Source organism: Cataglyphis hispanica, chromosome 10, assembly GCF_021464435.1.
Source record: "Cataglyphis hispanica isolate Lineage 1 chromosome 10, ULB_Chis1_1.0, whole genome shotgun sequence".
In the NCBI taxonomy this organism is placed as follows: domain Eukaryota; kingdom Metazoa; phylum Arthropoda; class Insecta; order Hymenoptera; family Formicidae; genus Cataglyphis; species Cataglyphis hispanica.
The window spans coordinates 3214272-3235108 of NC_065963.1; the positions used below are offsets into that span (position 1 = coordinate 3214272).

At 31.3% G+C, this 20837-nt stretch overlaps 1 protein-coding gene across 11 annotated transcripts in view; it reads left to right on the plus strand.

The window, feature by feature from the left end:
* LOC126852520 (cAMP-specific 3',5'-cyclic phosphodiesterase) overlaps window positions 1-20837 on the plus strand; it is a 337802-nt gene that overhangs the window by 189986 nt on the left and 126979 nt on the right. For 3 of the 11 annotated variants that reach the window (XM_050597391.1, XM_050597393.1, XM_050597392.1), the window contains exon 1: window positions 10650-11081. The exons of 5 other annotated variants lie outside the window; for them this stretch is intronic. Coding sequence is in view for 1 of the 6 variants with exons in the window: in XM_050597400.1 (XP_050453357.1) it covers window positions 2726-2814 (89 nt within the window). In the remaining 5 variants the exon portion in view is untranslated. Of the gene's footprint in view, window positions 1-2550; window positions 2815-10646; window positions 11082-20837 lie in introns of those variants that run through there. 3 more of the 11 variants (XM_050597389.1, XM_050597390.1, XM_050597400.1) reach the window with 2 other exon arrangements.

Genomic DNA, 20837 nt, shown 5'->3' on the forward strand with positions numbered 1-20837 from the left:
TAATCCAGATTTAAAAGTGAAATGTTACCGAGATTACATTCGAACAAAAACTGTAAATTAATTGTTTCCTAAATAAAATCACGTTCAAAATTTCACAAATTACTTAACGCATTTTTATAACTTTTTTTTTTTTTTTGTTAATAAATAATATATTTCTAGCAAATTGCTTTATCATTTGTATGATAAAATCATATTTATAGCAATGAAGATGAATATCTTATAAAATTTATCTTATTAAATTAATATAATATAATTAAATTTTAAATACATTTATAATAAATTTTCTAAACAGAGAAAAATATTACATACCATTTTTTTTTTGTTTACTTGTGTAAGCTACTGTTTTGTTCGCGATCAATATTTTACTTGATAATCTTTTTCTAATTAATTATAATTAAAAAAATTTTCCCTAACTTCCTTTAAAAAAATTTCTCTAAATTTCCTCTAATTTCCCTGATACTTTATAAGCTATTTACATTGAAATAAGAAATTTATCTTTATTAATTATAAATGAAGGTTGAATAATAATAATAATATCATAAATACATGTCTTTATCTATACAAGAGAGTAATGTTATGTTAGTAAGAAAAATTTTGCGATTATTCTAAATATCGTATTGTTTCGCATCATGTTTTGTCAAATGCGTGCATAAATGTGGGAAAAATGTAGCGGCTTAACATTTTGCGTTCCCATGTTCAAGTTGGCCACCGCGTGCGCGAGAGATATTTGGAATCCCAAAATACGGGCATTATAATTGGCCAGCCGACACCCACGATTTATATGGAGACAGCGTCGTCCGCCGCCGAGAATTCTCGATTATAATAAATAACCGACGACCTTGCGTCTCGTTCGATTTTCTCTCTTTCTACAGATCGAGCTAAGAAAAGACGTAATTATGAGGTGCTTGCTCTCTCGGCATCCTGAATTACAAGATCTGTTAATTGCGGGGTAGCGGATATTCATAAGAGATCGGTTGACACAATTCATTTTTTAATCGACCCACGACATAAATTGATAGCTGTCATTAGTTAATATTTGTCACAGTTTTGGCAAATATTCGTACAACACGCCGGATGCTGCAACGTACAGTTACGTGCTTCGTGGTCAACTGAAATTTTATTTTATACAGTGGTTGAAAGAAAAATCCGTAATTTATAGCGACTCAACGTATGATTCAATATTTATGGACAAGTGCCAGTCTCCGTAAATATAGAAAATGAGCAATTTATCTATAAATTATTAATATATTTTTAGCGTGGATGAGAAGAGTTAAAAATGCGAGGAATGTGCGTGGTAAACACAAGAGATATCAAATTAATCATTCTTGAAAGAAAGTTTTTGTGCTCATCGATATGTATCTCACTTATGACATTGTGATATATCATTTTGCGTGCATTTTGATTAAAAAGTACGCGATCAAAAATTACTGGCACTTAGATAATGCCTCTTGCACTCTTGCCAAAACACAATCTTTATCATAAACGGTTTTTGCGGTTAGCGTTATAATAATATTGCGTGCAAGATAAGATAAACTATATATATATATATATATATATATATATATATATATATATATATGCTAGCAGTATTTTTTTTCTATTAAATAAATTTCGAAGCACATAATAAAAGTCGCGTGAAGAATGATTAATGGCGGCAAAACATTATGCAAGAGAAGAAAGAGCAGCGATGAAATTAATAATGTGGAAGGCCACATTTATATCAGACACGAGATGATTTAAAAAAAAAAAAATAGGCATAAAAAAGATATCACGATATTTACGTGTGTCGTGACTCGAAAATCGAACAAACTATACGTATACGTGAGAAAAGCGCGCGACGGCGTTCAAAATAATTCGAGTCGCTCTATAAATACAATACGACATTCAGTCGTATGTGGCGCGTCGCGATGTCCAGATGCTTCACCACGTCTATTCGTTCAACAATCGACGATTAAATCACAAATTAGATTAATCGATCGAATGATTCGTATGTATATTGAACGCTAGGAACGCTCAGTGTTTGTATCTGAAATTCGATTGTTTGGCGCGAGATCGTTTCGCCGCTTGAAGACAGTGCAATAAAGTGACATGTTATGAAAAAATGCGTATCCATGAATATATTTGCAAAATATTTCGGATATATTTGTAACGTTTCGAAATTGATGTAGTATTTATCTCGAGTAACAATCGATGATTTATTCTTGCGCAAGACGAAACGTTTATCGGCATCTCTGCCAATTAATCCTATTATCTGTGTAACAATCAAAACCATTCGGCGATGCATACGCAATTACATAACATATAAATAAATAAATTGATGGAATTATTTTGAAATATGCGCGTCTGATTAACGGAAAGAATGATTGACTTTAATAAAAATTAACAAACTGTAATTAAATGCGATAATTTTATCTCATTGACAATGCTAAATTATAATGATTTTTAAATAATTGATAAGCTAATAAATTCACACACAAGAAAAATATTTTTTTATTATTGCGTGTGCAAAGACTCAGGAATTTTGTATTTTTTTTTCCGTTTGCGGAATTAACAGCGAGAATCTGGAATTAATAAACGTGCTACAATTTTAGATGAGACGAGATGTGTGATTTTTAACGCGGTTTTGCGCGTGATTGTGCCGCAAATCAACGATCACGCGGTTATTCTTGTCGGCAAAGTGCGTACGTTTTAAGAGTGGGCACGAAAAAACCGCGCAATTATTTGCATGATGGAAAGGCTGAGCGTGGCGGAAATGTTACGCCGGAAGGATAGGAGGCGTCGCAGGGGATGGACGGTGGTCGGGCACGAGTTACGGTAAGTGTGACAAATCACATGATTTGGCCGCGGTCTGTCGGGATAAGATATTTTTCGTCGGCTAAAATGAACTGTCAAGTGAGATAGTCATGGTAAGCTGTTTATGCGACAGGAAGAGCATGTTTTCGACCGGAGCCAAAATGCTCTGGAGACAAGGATAAAAATAAAATTGCAATCGTTTCGAGGCGGCTTCATAAAGTGACCTGATTTTTTTCGAAAGTGCATCGATGATTTTTGCAATCGAGACACACAAGGGAGAGATGTATAGGACGCAAGATTTGCATATAATGAATTAAATTATGAGATTTTTTTAAATTAATCTAGATTTTTTCGTGGGAAAGAATATAACTTAATCAAAGTTTTGCGAAGCAAAAATAATTAAAGAATCTTTATATGCGAAAACATATAACATTGCGATATCTTAATCATTATAAGATTTTTTAAATTTCTTTAACTAAAATTTAATAAAAATGTTTTTTGTAGATTATTTTTGTATCTACTTAATTAAATCTAAATTATTTTCGTCATGATTGCTTTATCAAATGACTGTTATCAAATGACCTTATCGAGCAGATCTATTGTGAAAATTTAAGAACTGCGGTAACTTATCGGTATATCAGTATATCAGTTGATAAAACCATAGTACCGCCATCTTTCGCGATACTGTCTGGATTTCATGCAACTGGTCTTCTGTGCTATATCTAATAAATCGATGCTGTGGGTTACCATTTCATGCATTTTCCAGTTTTACTTGAAGAAGAGTCGATAAGCTAGATTCCATATTGTAAATATTCTGTATTGTTAAATTTGCAATTGATTTTAACAACAATTTTAGCCCAAATTTTAAATAAGTTAAAATATTAAATATACGTGTGTACATATTTTAAGAAAAAATATATAATAAAATTTTATTATTTTATTAGGAAAACATAGTTTGTTTTAAGAAATTATGATTTAAAAAAATTTTTTTATAGCTTCCAGTTTTTGCATTTAAAATTAAATTGTAATGCTCAAAGAATATCAATGATAAATTTTTACCTATATTTTTTATCGATTTGGAAAAGGAAGAAATATTTTTTAATAACAGTTTGAAAATTTTAGATAATAACATTATTACATCCGTAATATCCAATATACATATCCATATATGGAGAAAGCATAATGCATAATACAGATTTTCAAATAGAAGATATTACTGAATGATGTAATTAATCCTTTTATGAATATTTAAAAAATACGATAGCGAAACATGAATTTTGATGAAATTTATTCCCAAGTAATGCAGAAATGAAAAATGCGCGATAGTAATCATGGCTAAAGTTATTATTTATATTTTAATCAATTTAAATTTAGACCACTTTGTAACAAATTACGATTTAATGAATATCGCGTTCATCAGTTAAATATTTCAAATCTGTCACATGATTTATCAAACTTGTGCGTACATTTCGGCGATAATAAATTTTTGCGGTATGCAGCGCAAACACAATACGCACATACTATTTCCGCTAAAAATCCTATGAATAAATTTTTAATTTTGAAGAAAATTACTTTTTATTGATATATCGAATTTTATTTATTTTTCAGAACGTTTTCTTGAATTGTTTGTTTTCTACTGTGTAAATATTGAAGTAAATATTATTGTTTCCGGTTTTTATGTTCGATGCATTTTTTTTTGTTTATATGATTTTAATTAAACATTCGCAAATGTGTTCGCACATATATAGAATTTATGCTATGTCATAATACATGATCATGTATCAATCTTCTTATGTGTACCAGAGATCACCGAGTTTGAAATATCTTTTTCCTTTAGTTCGCAACCCTTGGTTTCCCAAGGGGAGCTTTGTTCGTGATTGTAGCGAATTTCCTGCATAATCCAAGTCAAATAAAGTGATTTGGGGTTGGGATAAAGTAGCTCAAAAAATAATATTAATATTAATCCTAGAAAGCGAAAGTTTGTGAGGTTTCATAGTGAGTCATCTTCGTATAATTCGAATAAATGAGTGTCACAAAATTGTCAATTATAAAATAACTTATTTTAAAATAATTAATTATAAAACAATTAATTTATATTTTAATTGGCAATTTTTAATTTTTCATTTGAAAAGTTACAAAATAAACTTTTTATTAATTGATGATTTTCTTATTAATTAATGCTTATTTATAATGTCTTATTTATACATATCTGCGCGAGATAATAAAAAAATAGATAAGCCGATTATCCTATTCATTAAATTTCCATGCGAAATGAATTTATTTAAAGAAATAAGATGTGTTGGAACAAACAAACTTTATCGCAGTCACGTAGTGATTATGCATAACGTATTCTACGTAACGCTCGAGAATTTTATCAGCTCACGTTATTCCAGCATATGGTGGTATTCAGATTTTATAATGCACGTACTTCATTTCGAGAATTTATCATTTGCAGCGCACACATAAATATCACATACATGGAAACGGCGCATCGTGAAACACGAATGTCGCGCTCGATGCTAAAGTGAACGATATATGTATATGAAGGAATACTATGATGTGAATTAAATTCGCATCGAATTTAATATCGAATATTTGCTATGTCTCTTCGTCTCGTAATTTTTTACGCTTATTTATTTCGGTAGAAAGATTATAAGGGAAAATTATTATTTTTATTATATCTTTTACGAGAATTTGGTATAATTATTCAAATTTTATGTGCTTCATATTATTTCGATTTTGTATTTTATTGCATTTGATTGAAATGAGAAAAATAATTGTGCATTAATCTATAATACTTATCAATCGTTACGTATCTGGCCCAAGTTTATTTGATCAATGCTAATTTAAAGTTCTAGGAAGAAAATTTTCTTATTCATACACATACATATATTTTTTTTACTGATTGAACGATGATATAAAGAAATACTATGATGCGAATTAAATATCATATATAATTTAAATCAAATATTTGCTGCCTTGTCTCTCTCGTACTTCTATTGCAATATCTAATTTATTTATTCCAAGAAAAAGATAAGGAGAAAAATCATTATTTTTTTTATATTCTTTGTATGAAAATTTTGTATAATTATTCAAATTTTGCATGCTTGAAATTATTTCAATTTTGTATTCTATTTGATTAGAATGAGAAAAATTATTAAAGAATAATTTATAACTTAATACATACAATTACTTCGTATATTTGTAATATGTAATAATAAACTTTGTTTATTTTATTATTGCTGAATTATAGTCCTAAAAGAAATATTTTTACTTACACATACATATGTTTTTCTTACTGACATATGTATCGCGAAAGGGCACCCGATTCCCAGTGTTGATGGAGGGGGAGACGCCACGAGCTCACGTTCGTACAAACATAATAACATTCCATTACCGTGTTAGATCAGTCTGAATCAGTCTACTGAGCGTGTGCTTTCGTTCTCTCTTATTGATAGAAAAATAGCGCGTACATATAACTGAAATATTAATTATAGCAATTATCTTTTGATCGACGAAGGATCCTTACTTATTCGGACCGCGATCACTGAACATATCGTCACGTGTTGTCAGTACTAACGAGGAATTTCATAAAAACAAGCAAAGTTGACGGAACTTATAAATATATTTCGCGAATATAATAATGTTCGATATTTAATCAGTGTATGAGAAACTTAGTGCGTGATTAGCTTCTGGAATGTCTTGACCTTTTGGCACGTGACTCTCTCACACACGTGTGTCTGCGTGTGTCACACGTGCTCGCAGTCATCGAAAGGCAATCGTCGCGCACGATTACGTGAGTGCCACGAATGCGAATCACTCGCGTTTACACGTTCATTGCCAATCGTGTTTACGCGAATTTCGAGAGTGTCGAGTGTGAAAAAATATCGAGCGAAATTACATCGATGTTCTAATATAAGTATCGCGAGTGATAATGAATAACGTGCGATACAAGGAAGCATCGGACGATCGTTACTGTTGTTACGCGAGTGCAAATGTTGCAAATACATTTACATATAAATCAGTAACTGATATTCGATCAAAAGTATTGTTGTTATATATCGTCGCGGGTAAAGCGAATGTCGAGAGAAAATATATAAACATCACGGTGGTTAGAATTTTTTTGAATAAATAAATGTTACACCGCGGGAAAATATCGGGAAAAATATCGTGTGAATTTTAAATATAAACTTACATGTGCAATGGAACATCGATCATCGATAATTAATAAAGCTTTGAACAGAGAGAGTGGATCAGAAGACGAGAAGAAAATAATGATTGGTGAGTTTATAGTTATAATAATTAAATCTCATATTTACATGCAGAGTTGATATGATTATATAATAATTGTGTCCAAAAAATTGTATGAATTTCGTTCTTTATAAATACACCATGATTGAAAAATGCTTATTAATGATAACATGATGCAAAAGAGTTATTTAAAAAATTTCTGTCTAAAACGAGATGTATTTTTCATACATATTTTTCCACACTTTTTACATCATCATTATTTACATGATAATGATTAATATGGGAGTAATGTATACTGATGAGTTAAATTGTATATTATAAAAATACACAAAGAAATAAAAAATCTATTTATTTATTTTATATTATAAATACTAATATATGGTCGATCTGAATCAATATAGGAAACATTATTTGTAACCGTCATTTATTTTAATGATTCTGGATATATATTTTGTTTGTGCGCAACAAATTAGACAGCCATCATTCTGATATTTATTTTCTGATATTATATTACATCTAAAAATAAAAAAAAAAACATTAATCAGGTGATCAGGAAATGTATCAATGCTTTGTACATAAAGCAGAATTTTTATAGCTTCCGAGAAAAAAGATTTTTCAGTCGCATGTGGCACCTCTTTCATTTATCTCCAAGTTATATCAGGTTTATTTACGAGATAACATATTAAGGTATAGATGGCATAAGGATGTGAAAATCAATTTTTTTGTGTGCGTCATCTTTTATATTCACGTACGTCATACGTCATGCGATATCGCGATACGCAATCTCGAATTACGTAATCTCGTAATAAATTGATGTTGAAAATTATTCTAATTTAATGATTATGTATAATAATCGACGTCATCGCGAGATCTCTTCGCGCCAATACTTATGTACGAAGTATCGTGCCAGTTGATTTTATCCAAGAGAAAGATATATATATATATATATATATATATATATATATATATATCTTGCAATTATTTATGTATTCGAGTTGCCAAACTTTATGACCAGTTGCTACGTGAAAATATTTATTGAACTAACTTCTGACGCTTCAATCTTCATTTCTTACCAGATTATGGGCATGTTGATCCGAGATATCGCAAGGATTATTACTACGTTTATCTTAGCTCGATTAAATTTGTCTTTCATTCCGTAAGATTCGCAGAAATAAGATTTTACGTCAAGTCACCGAGAAAGCAATTAACTTTCTAAAAAGGAAAATGATATATATCGTTCTTACTCTTTTTATTTAATATCGTTGAAATTCATAACTTAAGCGATTTTATACTTGAAGTATAAATAAACTGTAAATAATACAATGAGCAAATATTTTGTTTTAAAAAATTTTGTAGGCATTATTTTGGTTAAAGCAATGTATACGAAATTTTTTCAAATAATTCTAGTATGTCTATCTTTCTCAATGATATTCTTATTCCAGTTTTAAAATAATCTTGATACATGCCATGAAGCAGAGAATTTCTTCTGTCGATATATCGTGTCTTTTAGATTCCTTTCTTCTGAACATTCTGCTTACATTCAAAGCAAAGCTTGATTTTACTACTCGCCGATCGAGACGGTTAAGTAGACAATGACTAACGCTACCTTTAAGCTTTTTATTCTTGTAAGATTAAATCCTCTTGGACGACCATCATTTACTTGAAGGAAAATACGCACATGAACGCAATTACCGCGCGCGTATTAAACATATCAATAAAGTTTTATAACAATGGATTTTTTAAAAATGATATCATCAAATATATAAAATTCTGTATTTCAATGAAAGCTCAAATTTCGGGCAATGTTTCTACAACTCTCTTCTCGGAAATAGAATAACAATTTCATATTTATCAACACACAGGAATAGAGATTTTATTTTGTAAATTTGATTTACGCAGATAGGATGCTACGCAATTGATACGTTTGAGGTAAAGTTTCGTATATGTTCTATGTATAATCGACAGATTATTAATTGAAAATATCAGCATTAATATGGAATTTCTTTAATTGAATTTAATCTTTAATTTATTTTATCAGTTCTATAAAATAGATAGGTCATTTATCGTGTTTTTTCTTTTTGAACTGATGAAATATTAACGAAATTAAATGTCATTAATTAAGGAAATTTATTTTATTTTAGGATGTTAATTTTTATATAATATAATATTGTTGTGATGAGAAAACTAAATAAATTATGAAACGTATTCCGTGTCAAAGCGGTCTCGTGTGCGCGATACTCGTATCAGATATTCGTATCGTATCAGATACGAGTTAAGAATATTAATTCACGCTGTAAACACACTAATCCGGGTTTACTTTCGTCTTTCGTTTCTCTTAATCTGACTGCATCTCCGTATCGCGAAACTCAATTTTCACTCGAGGTAGATTATTGCGAACTCGACGATATACTTTTACGAAATATGTCAGATAAGCGCGGACTTGCTGCTCCATCTCGATGAAGCTCTAAAACACGTGGGAAAGGAAGTCGATCCCTCGGGAACTACATCTTGCGCTCTAACTCGTTTTTACGCTCCACGAAGGGCTGCCCTTTATATATCTCACTGTAATGCAACCGCGCTGAGTCTCGGTCCAGGATACCTATCCACGGGGCTATCTGAATAAATCAATTTCATCACAACACTAAATTTCGCTCAAGCGTAGCAACTCCGACACTTTTACAATATCGATTATACAGCGCGTTTCTTTCGGAAAGTCTCTATTTGATAACGGTATTACATATTGATATGAAAGGATTTAATGTCTTCTTTTTTCTTTTTCCGCTAATGTTATTATTCAAACAACGATAGCTCTTCTTTTTTTTATCGTGATTTTTGGAACATTTAAATATTTAATTTTATTATATAAATTTTATTTCTTATTTCTTATTTTTATTTTTATTAAAGTCAAAAATCCGGAAATTTTTTACTTCATAAAAAATGTGCATTTTCAAAGATTTTTTAAAGCATTTTTGTTATTTTTTGAAATACATGAAGAGTAGCTTTATTAATTAACTTATAACATTTTATAAACAAACGTGTATAAATATAAATAAATATTTTTATTACCCATTTATGTATAAATTATCAATTATTAATTATAATTCTCAAGAATCAATTTAGCTATAAAAAAATAAACGAAAAGATAATTAAAATTCGATTACGCTTCTCGAGCAGCATATCTTTTTAAATTTCTCTCTTTCCTTGATACTCGTACTATCGTATTTTAATTGAATATCGGTACGATTTAAAACTCCGCCGTCGGTCTCTGCCTTTCTTTTTCTCTTTCTATTATGCGTGATTGACAACGACGTTCCGTGAGATGCGCCAGCCAAAGCGCAGTACAAGAGAACAAGGTATTGAAATGCGGTACCGAGCGACAGAGACGAACAGCTGTGCGGCGAGTGACAGCTCCGGAGGAATGGCGAGTCGCGCGTTCGTATGTACGCACGTACATACACGTACACGCTCGTAGGGAGCATGCCCGCGGTAACGGACGAGCACGATACCACGACGACGACGACGATGACGACGACGACGACGACGACGACGACACTCCTCGCTCCTCCGTTAGTTCTGGGTTCGCCGGGAGGCAGCTCGTCGGCGCTCTCTCAGTCCGACAACGCACGCGACCTCGCGCGGTTCAGGCAACCCCGTCGTGCTCCTGGTGCTCGTCGTCGTTTCGGTGAATCGTACAGTTTTCCTTCCCTTTCCTCCGCGGAAGGTTGAGGTGACGCAAAGACGATCCTAACGTTTACGTCTTAGATATTGACTAGTACAACGATGTCCGGTGAAAATCGCCTGGAGTGCAGTTTTAGTCGAGTTGTTAACTAACTAGTTTTGAATTAGCAATTCTCTCCCTTTCTCCCTGCGGATTGTGCGGATTTATCCAAACAGAGGAAGGAGAAATTCTAGTTAGCCCAGGATTATATAGCCAACTAGCGTCGATGCCTCTTGTGTTTCCAGTGTGTTTCCATAACGCGTAGGTGGTGTAAGTGCAAAGGGTTCGCGGAGTGAGATACGTTCCTCGAGCATTCACGGTGAGCATACACTTGAGAGATCTTGACCGATTATGATTACTCGCATCGTTTGCATCGAATTTGCCTTGAATCGATTTCCAATGACATTCGAATTTGGTTTGGAATTGATTCTTAACCGTGAAATTTGCGCGGATTTCTCTTGCCTTTTTTTTTTTATCGCACCGTGAGAGCTTTTGCGATACTGCAAACTTTCGTAATTAACGGTGTATGTGTGAACAAGAGCGGCGATGAAATTTCACTAATTACAAAAGCACCTAATGAAGCTTCCCTTTTTTACTTGGAATTTTCGGAGGTCGAAGTTTCGGTCTCCATCCAGCAATCGCTCCGTGGAAATTTTTGAAGAGGATGGAGATACAATGCCCTTTTTTTTATATATAGAGAGAAGAGATTGCGAAAGCAATCGAAAATAATTCAATAATGGAATCATGCCAACGATGCGAGTACGTAAAATATTTATTTTTTTTAGAATTTAAGCTAAACTTAGTTCTTATATTGGTATTATCAAATTGATATAAAAATAACTTTCAAATTTAAAAATATAGTAATTCATCTTTAATTAAGTAGAAGTAGATATGCCTATATGTATTCGCAGCTAGAAAAATAAGAATTAAGAGATATCATAAGATTGGTGATAATACTGATAATATTGATTATGTAGATGTTGTCGCATTTTTTTCTGTTTTGGAGTACTTGGAGCCATCGAGAAGCATTTTAATTTCAACAAAAGTACGATTCGCGAATCTATTCGCCCTCTTCCTTTTTATCTCTTTTACTATTTCTGTCACGAGTTATTAAATAAATAATCTTAGAATTTATGTAACGGCTATAACATCAACTTCGAAACAACAAAGTTTTCTTAACGATTAAGATGTTTTCGAGCACACGGTAAGAAGCTCGTTACATCATAAGGTAATGACAAGTGATTTTATTGCCGGCAATGAAGATCTTAAATCTGTTGTTCGCGATTACATGAGTTGTCAATTAATTTCAGCGAAGCGCGGCGAAATTGGCACGAACGGATTTGTCTTCGCAGCATGTAAATTATCACTCGAAATAATCTTCTCGCCTCCTCATAATTATATAGAATACGAATACGCATCTCTCGGGACGAATGCCATCTCATTTTCCCGACGTTATCTCTCAGCAGGGAAAGCATTCAGTGTCACTTTATAAACGTAGTGAAGAAAAGCGCGACAAACTGACGTCATTAATTAATGGCGTATGCAAGCGTGATAATCCTTTCACGCTATCATAATATAATCGGATGAAACGTGACAATCGCGAGACTAGATTTCTTTACCCTCTATATTGCACGATGTTCTACGTAAATTGATTTAATTTCAATCTCGTGTCATCGCGAATCATTCCGCAAATCCATCGATTCTTCTTCCAGTACGAAGTCTGGAAAAAAGAAATATAATTTGTTGTCTTCGTGATCTTTAACTATTCATAGAGACTATTCATAGATTTTTTATCTAGCACATAAAACATCGAGCGTCACAGCTCCCGCGACATATCACGAGCGATCTTTTTTTTTTTCCCTGTCAGCTGTTCACCTGCAGGCGACGATGACATAGTAGTAGCGTAAAGAATAGTCGGGCTTTCTGTTTAGCTTTATCTCGTTACAAAACTGACACCGAGATGGTCCCGTCCAAGGCATAAAGGGAGTGTAATTCAGTCCGTGGTAGTAAAATGCGCACGCTAATGAGGATACAACTTGTTTTCGGAGAAGTTTTTCATTTCAAGGGTAACTGAGAAGAGAGAAAAGAGAGTGAGTAGACTGTTATACGTATCAACTGTGTAAATAAAACGTTGACAGGCTGATGTAAGAAAATAGACTTTTTTTTTATCGATGCTCATTACGCAGATCTTGATAGAATTCGTCGACATTTTATCCTTTAACGAAATATATTTTCTTGTTTACTCTTTTAGAAGAAACCTCTTGAAATCGATAAAAAAAAATTACTGGGGGTCGTTCTTTATAAAAGTGTCCGAATTTAAGATTGATAAATCGTACTAAACGAAGAAAATCGCGTTCGATTATTTTAATCGGATTCAGTTACAATCAATCTTCAAGTGCGATTTATAACGATAATATTATTATGTAATTTTGTTTTGGTTACGCTAATGTTTCTTCCCTACACTCTGAATTATTTCCTCTGCAACGACGCAGTTCCGATGTATTTACAGACACGTTTGTCCAATTAAAATTTGATGAAACGAAAATAGCCCCGATATGTGGTGAAGAGTCGCATACATTGTTGATACATACATACGGATAAAAAGATCATACTTTATTCACAAGCCATTAAAAATAGCATGAAGAATTTAATTATAACTTAGGCTTCATATGGCAAGAACAGAAATTTATTTAATAATTTTTAGTGTATGAAAAATGTATTCTAATTAAATATATTATATTACTTTGCAAAATATTATTTTATAAAATATTATTTTGTAAAATATTATTTTGTAAAATATTATTTTGTAAAATATATATTTTATAAAATATATTTAAAGCATTAGTGCATTATAAATTGAATGAAATATATTAAAATACTTTCGCGAGCCATCATATATTACGTATTAATTATTTTCGTTTTATTGCACATATCGTAAATGTATTATTTCCATTAATACACAATTGCGTTAGTACACAGTTTATCTGAAATTTTACCGATGCGATAGAATTGACATCAATTCGACAATATTGTACTCGGATAAGTCAGTTATTACTTTAGAATGTCCGATTGTTTAAACTGAACACACTGATCGTCAAATTTTGTCATCAATTTCGTTAATCGTTCTATTTTTGTTATGCGTCTCTCTTCACTCATTTACTTCTCAATGCTCACATGTCATATGAATGTCAACCGGTCCGGCGACAATGAACCTCCCGAACTTTTGCGTCCTCGTGTCCCGGCGAATTTAATTTTATCCGAGAAACGCGCGAGATGACAACGCGCGCGCACAAACAACCGAATTTGTGCCAGAACTAACTCTGTTTTTTGCCAGGCTGTTGTAGTCGATATTTGACACTCGGAACAGCTGATCATGTGACAACGGACGCATCGTCCGTTCTTTGATGTTGGGGAACGGAAAGTAAACTGCATTGAGAACGGTGAAAAAAAAAACATTAACACATAAACACATTGGGAAGAGTTGCATCTGTACAAAAAAAAATGTTCTCCTCTCGTCTCTATCGCTTTGACGAGTTTTCATGCATGTCGAAGCTCGAATTGCGAATATATATTTCGTAACGAGATGTATTCTCTATCTTGTATTTCTCCCGTTCGAAATTTTAAACGGTCAATTTTCGACGTTTTGCCGGTTGATTGTTCCACGATCGCTTTTTCATGATATTGATGGCCAGTCGTGAATGGATATGCGAAGGGAAAAGATCTCGTTTGATGGAATTTCTAAAGGTCTATTTAAAGGAACCAATTTTTGATACGATATCGCGACATTATAATCGCATCATGTTTTAATCGAAACAAATATTTTAAAGAGAAAGAGAGACAGAGAACTTTATATCAATATTTCTATTTATTAAAATATATTAAAACTTATATAAATATAAAAGGAAATTATGTATAATAAAAATTTAATTTTGACGTTTTTAGAATCAAGTTCGTTTTTTAAAATTAACAATTTAATTAAATTTAATTAACATGCGCGGTTCTCATTGCGAACGATTTAATCAACGCAATTAATTGTGAGTTTTATATAAACATTTGCTTTTTATAAAGATAACATTTATATTTAATTAAATATTTGCTACTTTTTCGTGAAAAATTCTATGCTTTCTAATTTCTTCGGCGAGAGAATGGAACATGGAATGAAAGGGATATATTCAACGCATATGGCGATGTTACCGATGTGGCCTGTGGCAGTTTAGAGATGGAGAAACACGTTGCATCGATGCAGATTGCATCTGCGATACATGAAGCAAAAAAAAGTTATACGAGTTGGTAGTGAAAAAAAGAATAGAGAATTTCTTTCTCGTTACTAACGATCTCAGCTCGTTAATTTTAACAATTCGCATGTATCAATTATACTAATTTTCTTTGCAGTAATCAATAGCAAAAATATTATAATAATAATGATTGTATCGAGTAACTTTTTATAATAGATTCATCGGATGAAACATGTCTGACGTTTCATAAATAATATAAATTTTATTTTATTAAAGCGAATGTTTTTAATTTTTTGAATTTAATTGTTGCGTAGTAAAAGCATTAGAATTTTAAATAATGAATTTCGCGTAAATTTTTTTACATGCTTTATAAAGTTTTATAGAATACAAAGTTTTGCGTCAAAGTGTTTAAAGCCAATGTTCCATTGGAGAAAACACATTTAATAAATTTTTTTTCTCCGCAGACAGGCTTTTCTTTTAACTTTTGAAAAGTTGATAATGTTATTTTCTACATTTCTTTCATCTCCATAAAATAAATTTTAATCTCCTTAGAAGCTAGACATGCTTTAACGTATCCTAAAGTCTAAAGCATCAATTCAACTCGGAGTTCGACTATTCCCACAGCATATTAACTAGATTGACTAAGATTGAGGATCTCAAATTTCTCTAACTTTAGCTGCACGACGACAGACAAGAAAACAGGCGAATAGGAAATAAATTTCTTAACTCTTTCGTTAATTTTATTAAAAATATGAGAACATGAGACTATATTAGTTTTATAAAACGAAGATAAAATTGCAAATATTTCACATATTTTACAATATTGCGAAAAATTTAATTTACACGCGTTAAAAAGTCTGATTAAAACTTAATAAATTTTCTTTAATTATATGGCGATAAAAAAATTATTAAATATTTATATATTGCAGTTGACAATTGAGATACATTTTGTAGATTGCTTTGCTTTGTTGCGAAAATAATAATGTGAAAGTAATTTATTGCAATAAATCACAATATTATTCAAACATATTACAACTATGGCTTATATTAGAAAGCTTTTAGTAGCTGTGGCAAATCTAAACAGACACAAGCACGCAATAGAGTTGAGCTTTAGCATGTTCGCTCAATAGAAAATTGCTCGTTAATGTCTTAATTCGCGGTTTCTCTTCAAACTGAATTGATGTCAAAATATCGAGTTACAATTGATATACTATTTTGATGATTTTTTGTTGACGTTAATTATATATATTTATAATTTCTTTTTGAAATTATACATATATGATAATAATTTTTGATTTTTAACTTTTTTTAGCTTTTTCTTATTGCTTATAAATTTAATCTTTTGGGATTGTCTTTCGCTTTTAAAATCTAAGCTATCTCTTTGATTCTCTCAGCTTCTTTTATCTGCTTTACGGTTGTAGAAAAAATTTTCCTCTCTTCTGAATACTCTCATTCCGCTATATTCGATCCGACAGCTAATTATACATGTCACGATATAGATGCATGATTTTATTAGAAGATTTGCCGAACCATACCTGGAAAATTGCATTTCTATAAATATGTTATATTAATTTATATAAATATACTTGTACGTCATCCATTTAACTGGCTCAATCACAATAATGTGTAGATTAATAAAATATATTTACGAAAGCCTCTTAAATCGCATTCTATTTTCAAATTTGAAATATGTGGAAAATTTCGCTTCAAAGATTTTTAGCAAACAATTTTGCACTGCGACAATTTCAAAAGAAGTTGTAACGAATCCATTGATTGTTCATTATTGACAATCGTTTCACTCGACGTTTACTAAATTGCTTCGTCAATCTATCCGTTTGAGAACCTATATTATCTACCTTTTTTTTTTTTACTTTGCTGTCAGATCGAGTTCGTTTTAAAGACATGCATCATTTTACGAATCGAAAAATCAGAAAAATATCTCGATTTATGTAATTAATATCGCACTTTCATGAAAAATGCAAATTTAGTATATTAGATATCGGAGAATATTTTTTTATGGAAGAAATCTACAATTAATAATTTTTGATTATATACATTTTTATTTTTTTGAGTAGATTATTAAATACAAAGTGCTGTCTTATACACATGTGCGATTTATTTATGTACTGGAAGCAGGAGCTCTGTAAGAAAGATATACTTATCCCTATGCACATTAATGTTAAAAGGTCAGTGGATAATCGTCACTTTCGAAGGATTACATTCTACATGAGATGCGTTGATGTGTGATAATTCTTATTCTATAAAAAATTGGGATTGTTTATCCTATTGTATAATCGTAATTAATTACATCAAAAATGTATTTTTCGAACTTTCGGAAATACATTTATCATTCTGATATCTCTCTTCTGATTTCAGTACTCATCGTGCGTTATATCATCAATTATTATTAACCGCATATATTATGGGCGTGCAAAAAATGTGCGTTTGACGGCTAGCTATTTAATGATTAATTTCACACAGTATATATTCTTACTACTTATGTACTCATATATTATACAAATTTAAACATGATGAAATATACTGAGCGTGATAAGAGTGACATATTTTGACACGCTGCAGGCATATAAAAATAACAGAAAATAATAGAAAAAAATATAAAATACTAATTTGCATAATAAAATTAAATATAATAAAATATTTGTTTTATAACTTGATTTTATTAGTTAGGCAGAGATAATATTACAAGATTTTCTAATCATTGACTTCACTTATCATTAATTGTAAATATTTGCGTCTATTATTAGCATAATTTATTATTAGTAATATTTTTATTTGACAGAAATTGAATGTGTCGGAAAATAGCAAGCAAACTACAATTTTTGGGAATTAAAGAATTATTTTTTTTTAGTATTTTTTGTATAATAAAATAAGTTATAAAATAATATTTAACGCACAGAGATATGATAAAATGCGATTTAGTTATTATCGTATTAAGAAATAAAAAATATTATCGTAATAAGAAATAAAACATATTGACAACATATATACGAAGCAATTAAAAAGCCATTATTATGCAATTAATAAAAGGATACGTAAATAAATTATCTGCTCTCTTCAGTTAATTAAATAATATATTAGATATATTAGATGTTGCGTAAAATATTTAATTAATATTCAATTATATGGATTTGCTTTTATTGCATTTATTTCATCTAGAACTCGTTTCATGCATGAGAGCATCTGGCTCTCGACATCACCTCTCGATGGAATTCATATGACGCAGCGTCGGGAATGCTGTCAGTCGATCTCTTCCAATTGTTGGTTGCATTTCGCAGTCGCGCGTTTCCACGACTTTTACAACAGTTTTAGAACTGGAATTTCAATTAATCACTATATATATATATCGTGAAATTAGTTCGCCAACTTGCAACGAACAATTTCCCGTAATGTGATTATATAGTGTAATTAATAATTTTGTTCCGCGCTAAACATTTATTTATTCGAATTATTAAATCGCCAAAACGTGTGAGAAAGTCTGATTATATTATTGACATTGATAAAAATACTGGAAATATTTATATCATTATATAACGTCGAAGAAGAATGAGAACATCTAATTTTATTATCTTTATACAATTCTCTTAATGTAAAATTTTTATACTATTTATAGCGAATAGTTTGCAATTCTCGAATCGGATTTTGCGATAATGATTCGTGAGCGTTAGTGCCGTGACGATGCCCGTGTTTACGGAAGATGTCATTAATCCTGCTAGTGGATGAACCCAATGCATGGCACTCTAATGGCTAGAATCAACTCGGCTTCGACAAACTCGGTTGCTGTTTGACGATCAGATACGTGCTTTAAGCTTGATCATTATGCAACGACAGCTGTTGCGAAAGCCGATGATAAAATCTACGCATTGGAAATACCTATTAAGGAATGGAGTACTTTTTTATTTATTTCGCTGTTTTTATTTGAAAGGATTAGATAAATCAAATATTATATTGAGGAATAGGACGTGATAAAATTCTTATTATTATTTATATAATGCTATTGAAATTAAATATTTTATACAGAGTATTTTTTAAATATTTTAAATCTATCTTTACAAATAAAAAGCCTTTCCCCGTTTATCTCAGTTTTTGAATTTTTAGTGTTAAATATTTTACAATTTAAGCAATGAATTAAGATTCTCTGTAGAATTTATTGTAGTTATTAAAAATTATTCAACATATATTTTTGTAGTTATTAAAAATATATTTGATTAAAAGTTTGAATAAGAGTTTACTAAGATATTTTAAAGAAATGTAACGATGAGTTGACGCAAAGTTAACGTCAAACTGCAATTAATAATTGCCTGTGCTTTTTCGTTATCTTATCTAGTGTTCTTATCTGGCACAATTCTTGTTGTCAATTTGTCTTTTCTTTGATGTATATTTATTATGCATACGAATAGTGTGGCAGACAATAAATTTACCACATGCGATCTCTGCGCCTCTTATCTTACATCTAATGGCATTCGCATAACTGCCCGATATGCGAATACAAATATAAAATAATTTTTCATATTTTTATGTCGCTTCGATGTTCGCCGACAAGCAAATCGCATTTTTCTATATATATCTCTCTACATAAAATAATATCTCATAATTTATTCAATTTTCTTCTATATCGCGCGAGGAACGCGGTCTGACAATGAAAATCATTTTAATCCCGTTTGCACATAGCGCGATTGTTTATGATCCCAAGCTCCATTTCCTGTCAGATTGAAGGATATTATGCTAATGAGAAAGAGTCGCATTTGCTGACAACTACTTCCACGATCCATGATAGAAGTTTTAGATTAGAAAGTTTGTTATATTTTACATAACTGATGTATTCCTCATCCTCTTATGCGAGACTTTCTGCCGACGTGACGAAACAAGGTCGAGATCACCGGAAGATTTATGTTAATAAAAGGTTGAAAGCGAAGTAAATTTTCCAACGCGGGTGCGAAAATGTATACATGAAGTTCTTATTCGATGTTAGCGAATGGTGTCAGTATAACACCCAATGTGTAGTTACATGACGCGATATTTGCATACAAGCTGGCGCAGCCCGATCTCATGATTCTCCCAATCGATTGGTGGAAACGCATTTGCGTTTTTATATGCAAAATTTAAATCCTTATATAGGTTTCAAGATATTTCTTGGCAAATTTTAATTTGAAAATACTTTGGTGAGGTGTCACAGATTATTAAAATTATTTTACTATCTTTTTTTAATATATTATTTTTTATTGTAAAATTATACAAGAGGATTACGTAAAATGCAGGTGTTCTTTTAATACAATGAAGCAATAAGCAGACATTCCCAAGTACGATATATGTTGTATTAATTATTAGGTAATTGTCATTTAACAATCAGTAAACATTCTACGAAAGATATGACAAGTTGCGCTAATTACTAATCAATTGTTGTATTACAATAACCCACGTGATACAATTAGGTATGTTTCTACGTCGCACTGTCTGCTATACTGAGTGAACTATAACCCTACATGTGTACGAAACTTTTTCGCAAAACCAGTCAGTTTGGCTGGTCGCTCTTTGTGTTTACGTCGACTCATTCAGTGATCCGATACCTGAATAACAGAGACGTTTGTAATCGGATATCGTGTAAATGTGACCTTTCTAGTAGCCCATTACGCTTCGATGACGGCTCCAATTTCAAATTGCGCAGTATGACCGCTAATTGTCTTATAAAAGCGCGGGAGCACACAGGTAATGCGAAACGGCCTAAATCTTTTCAAGAGTTATCAGAAATAAGTTGGACGTAGTTACAATATTTTATTCGAAGGCTTATCGTTTAAGAGACATGCAAAAGTAATTTATATTAT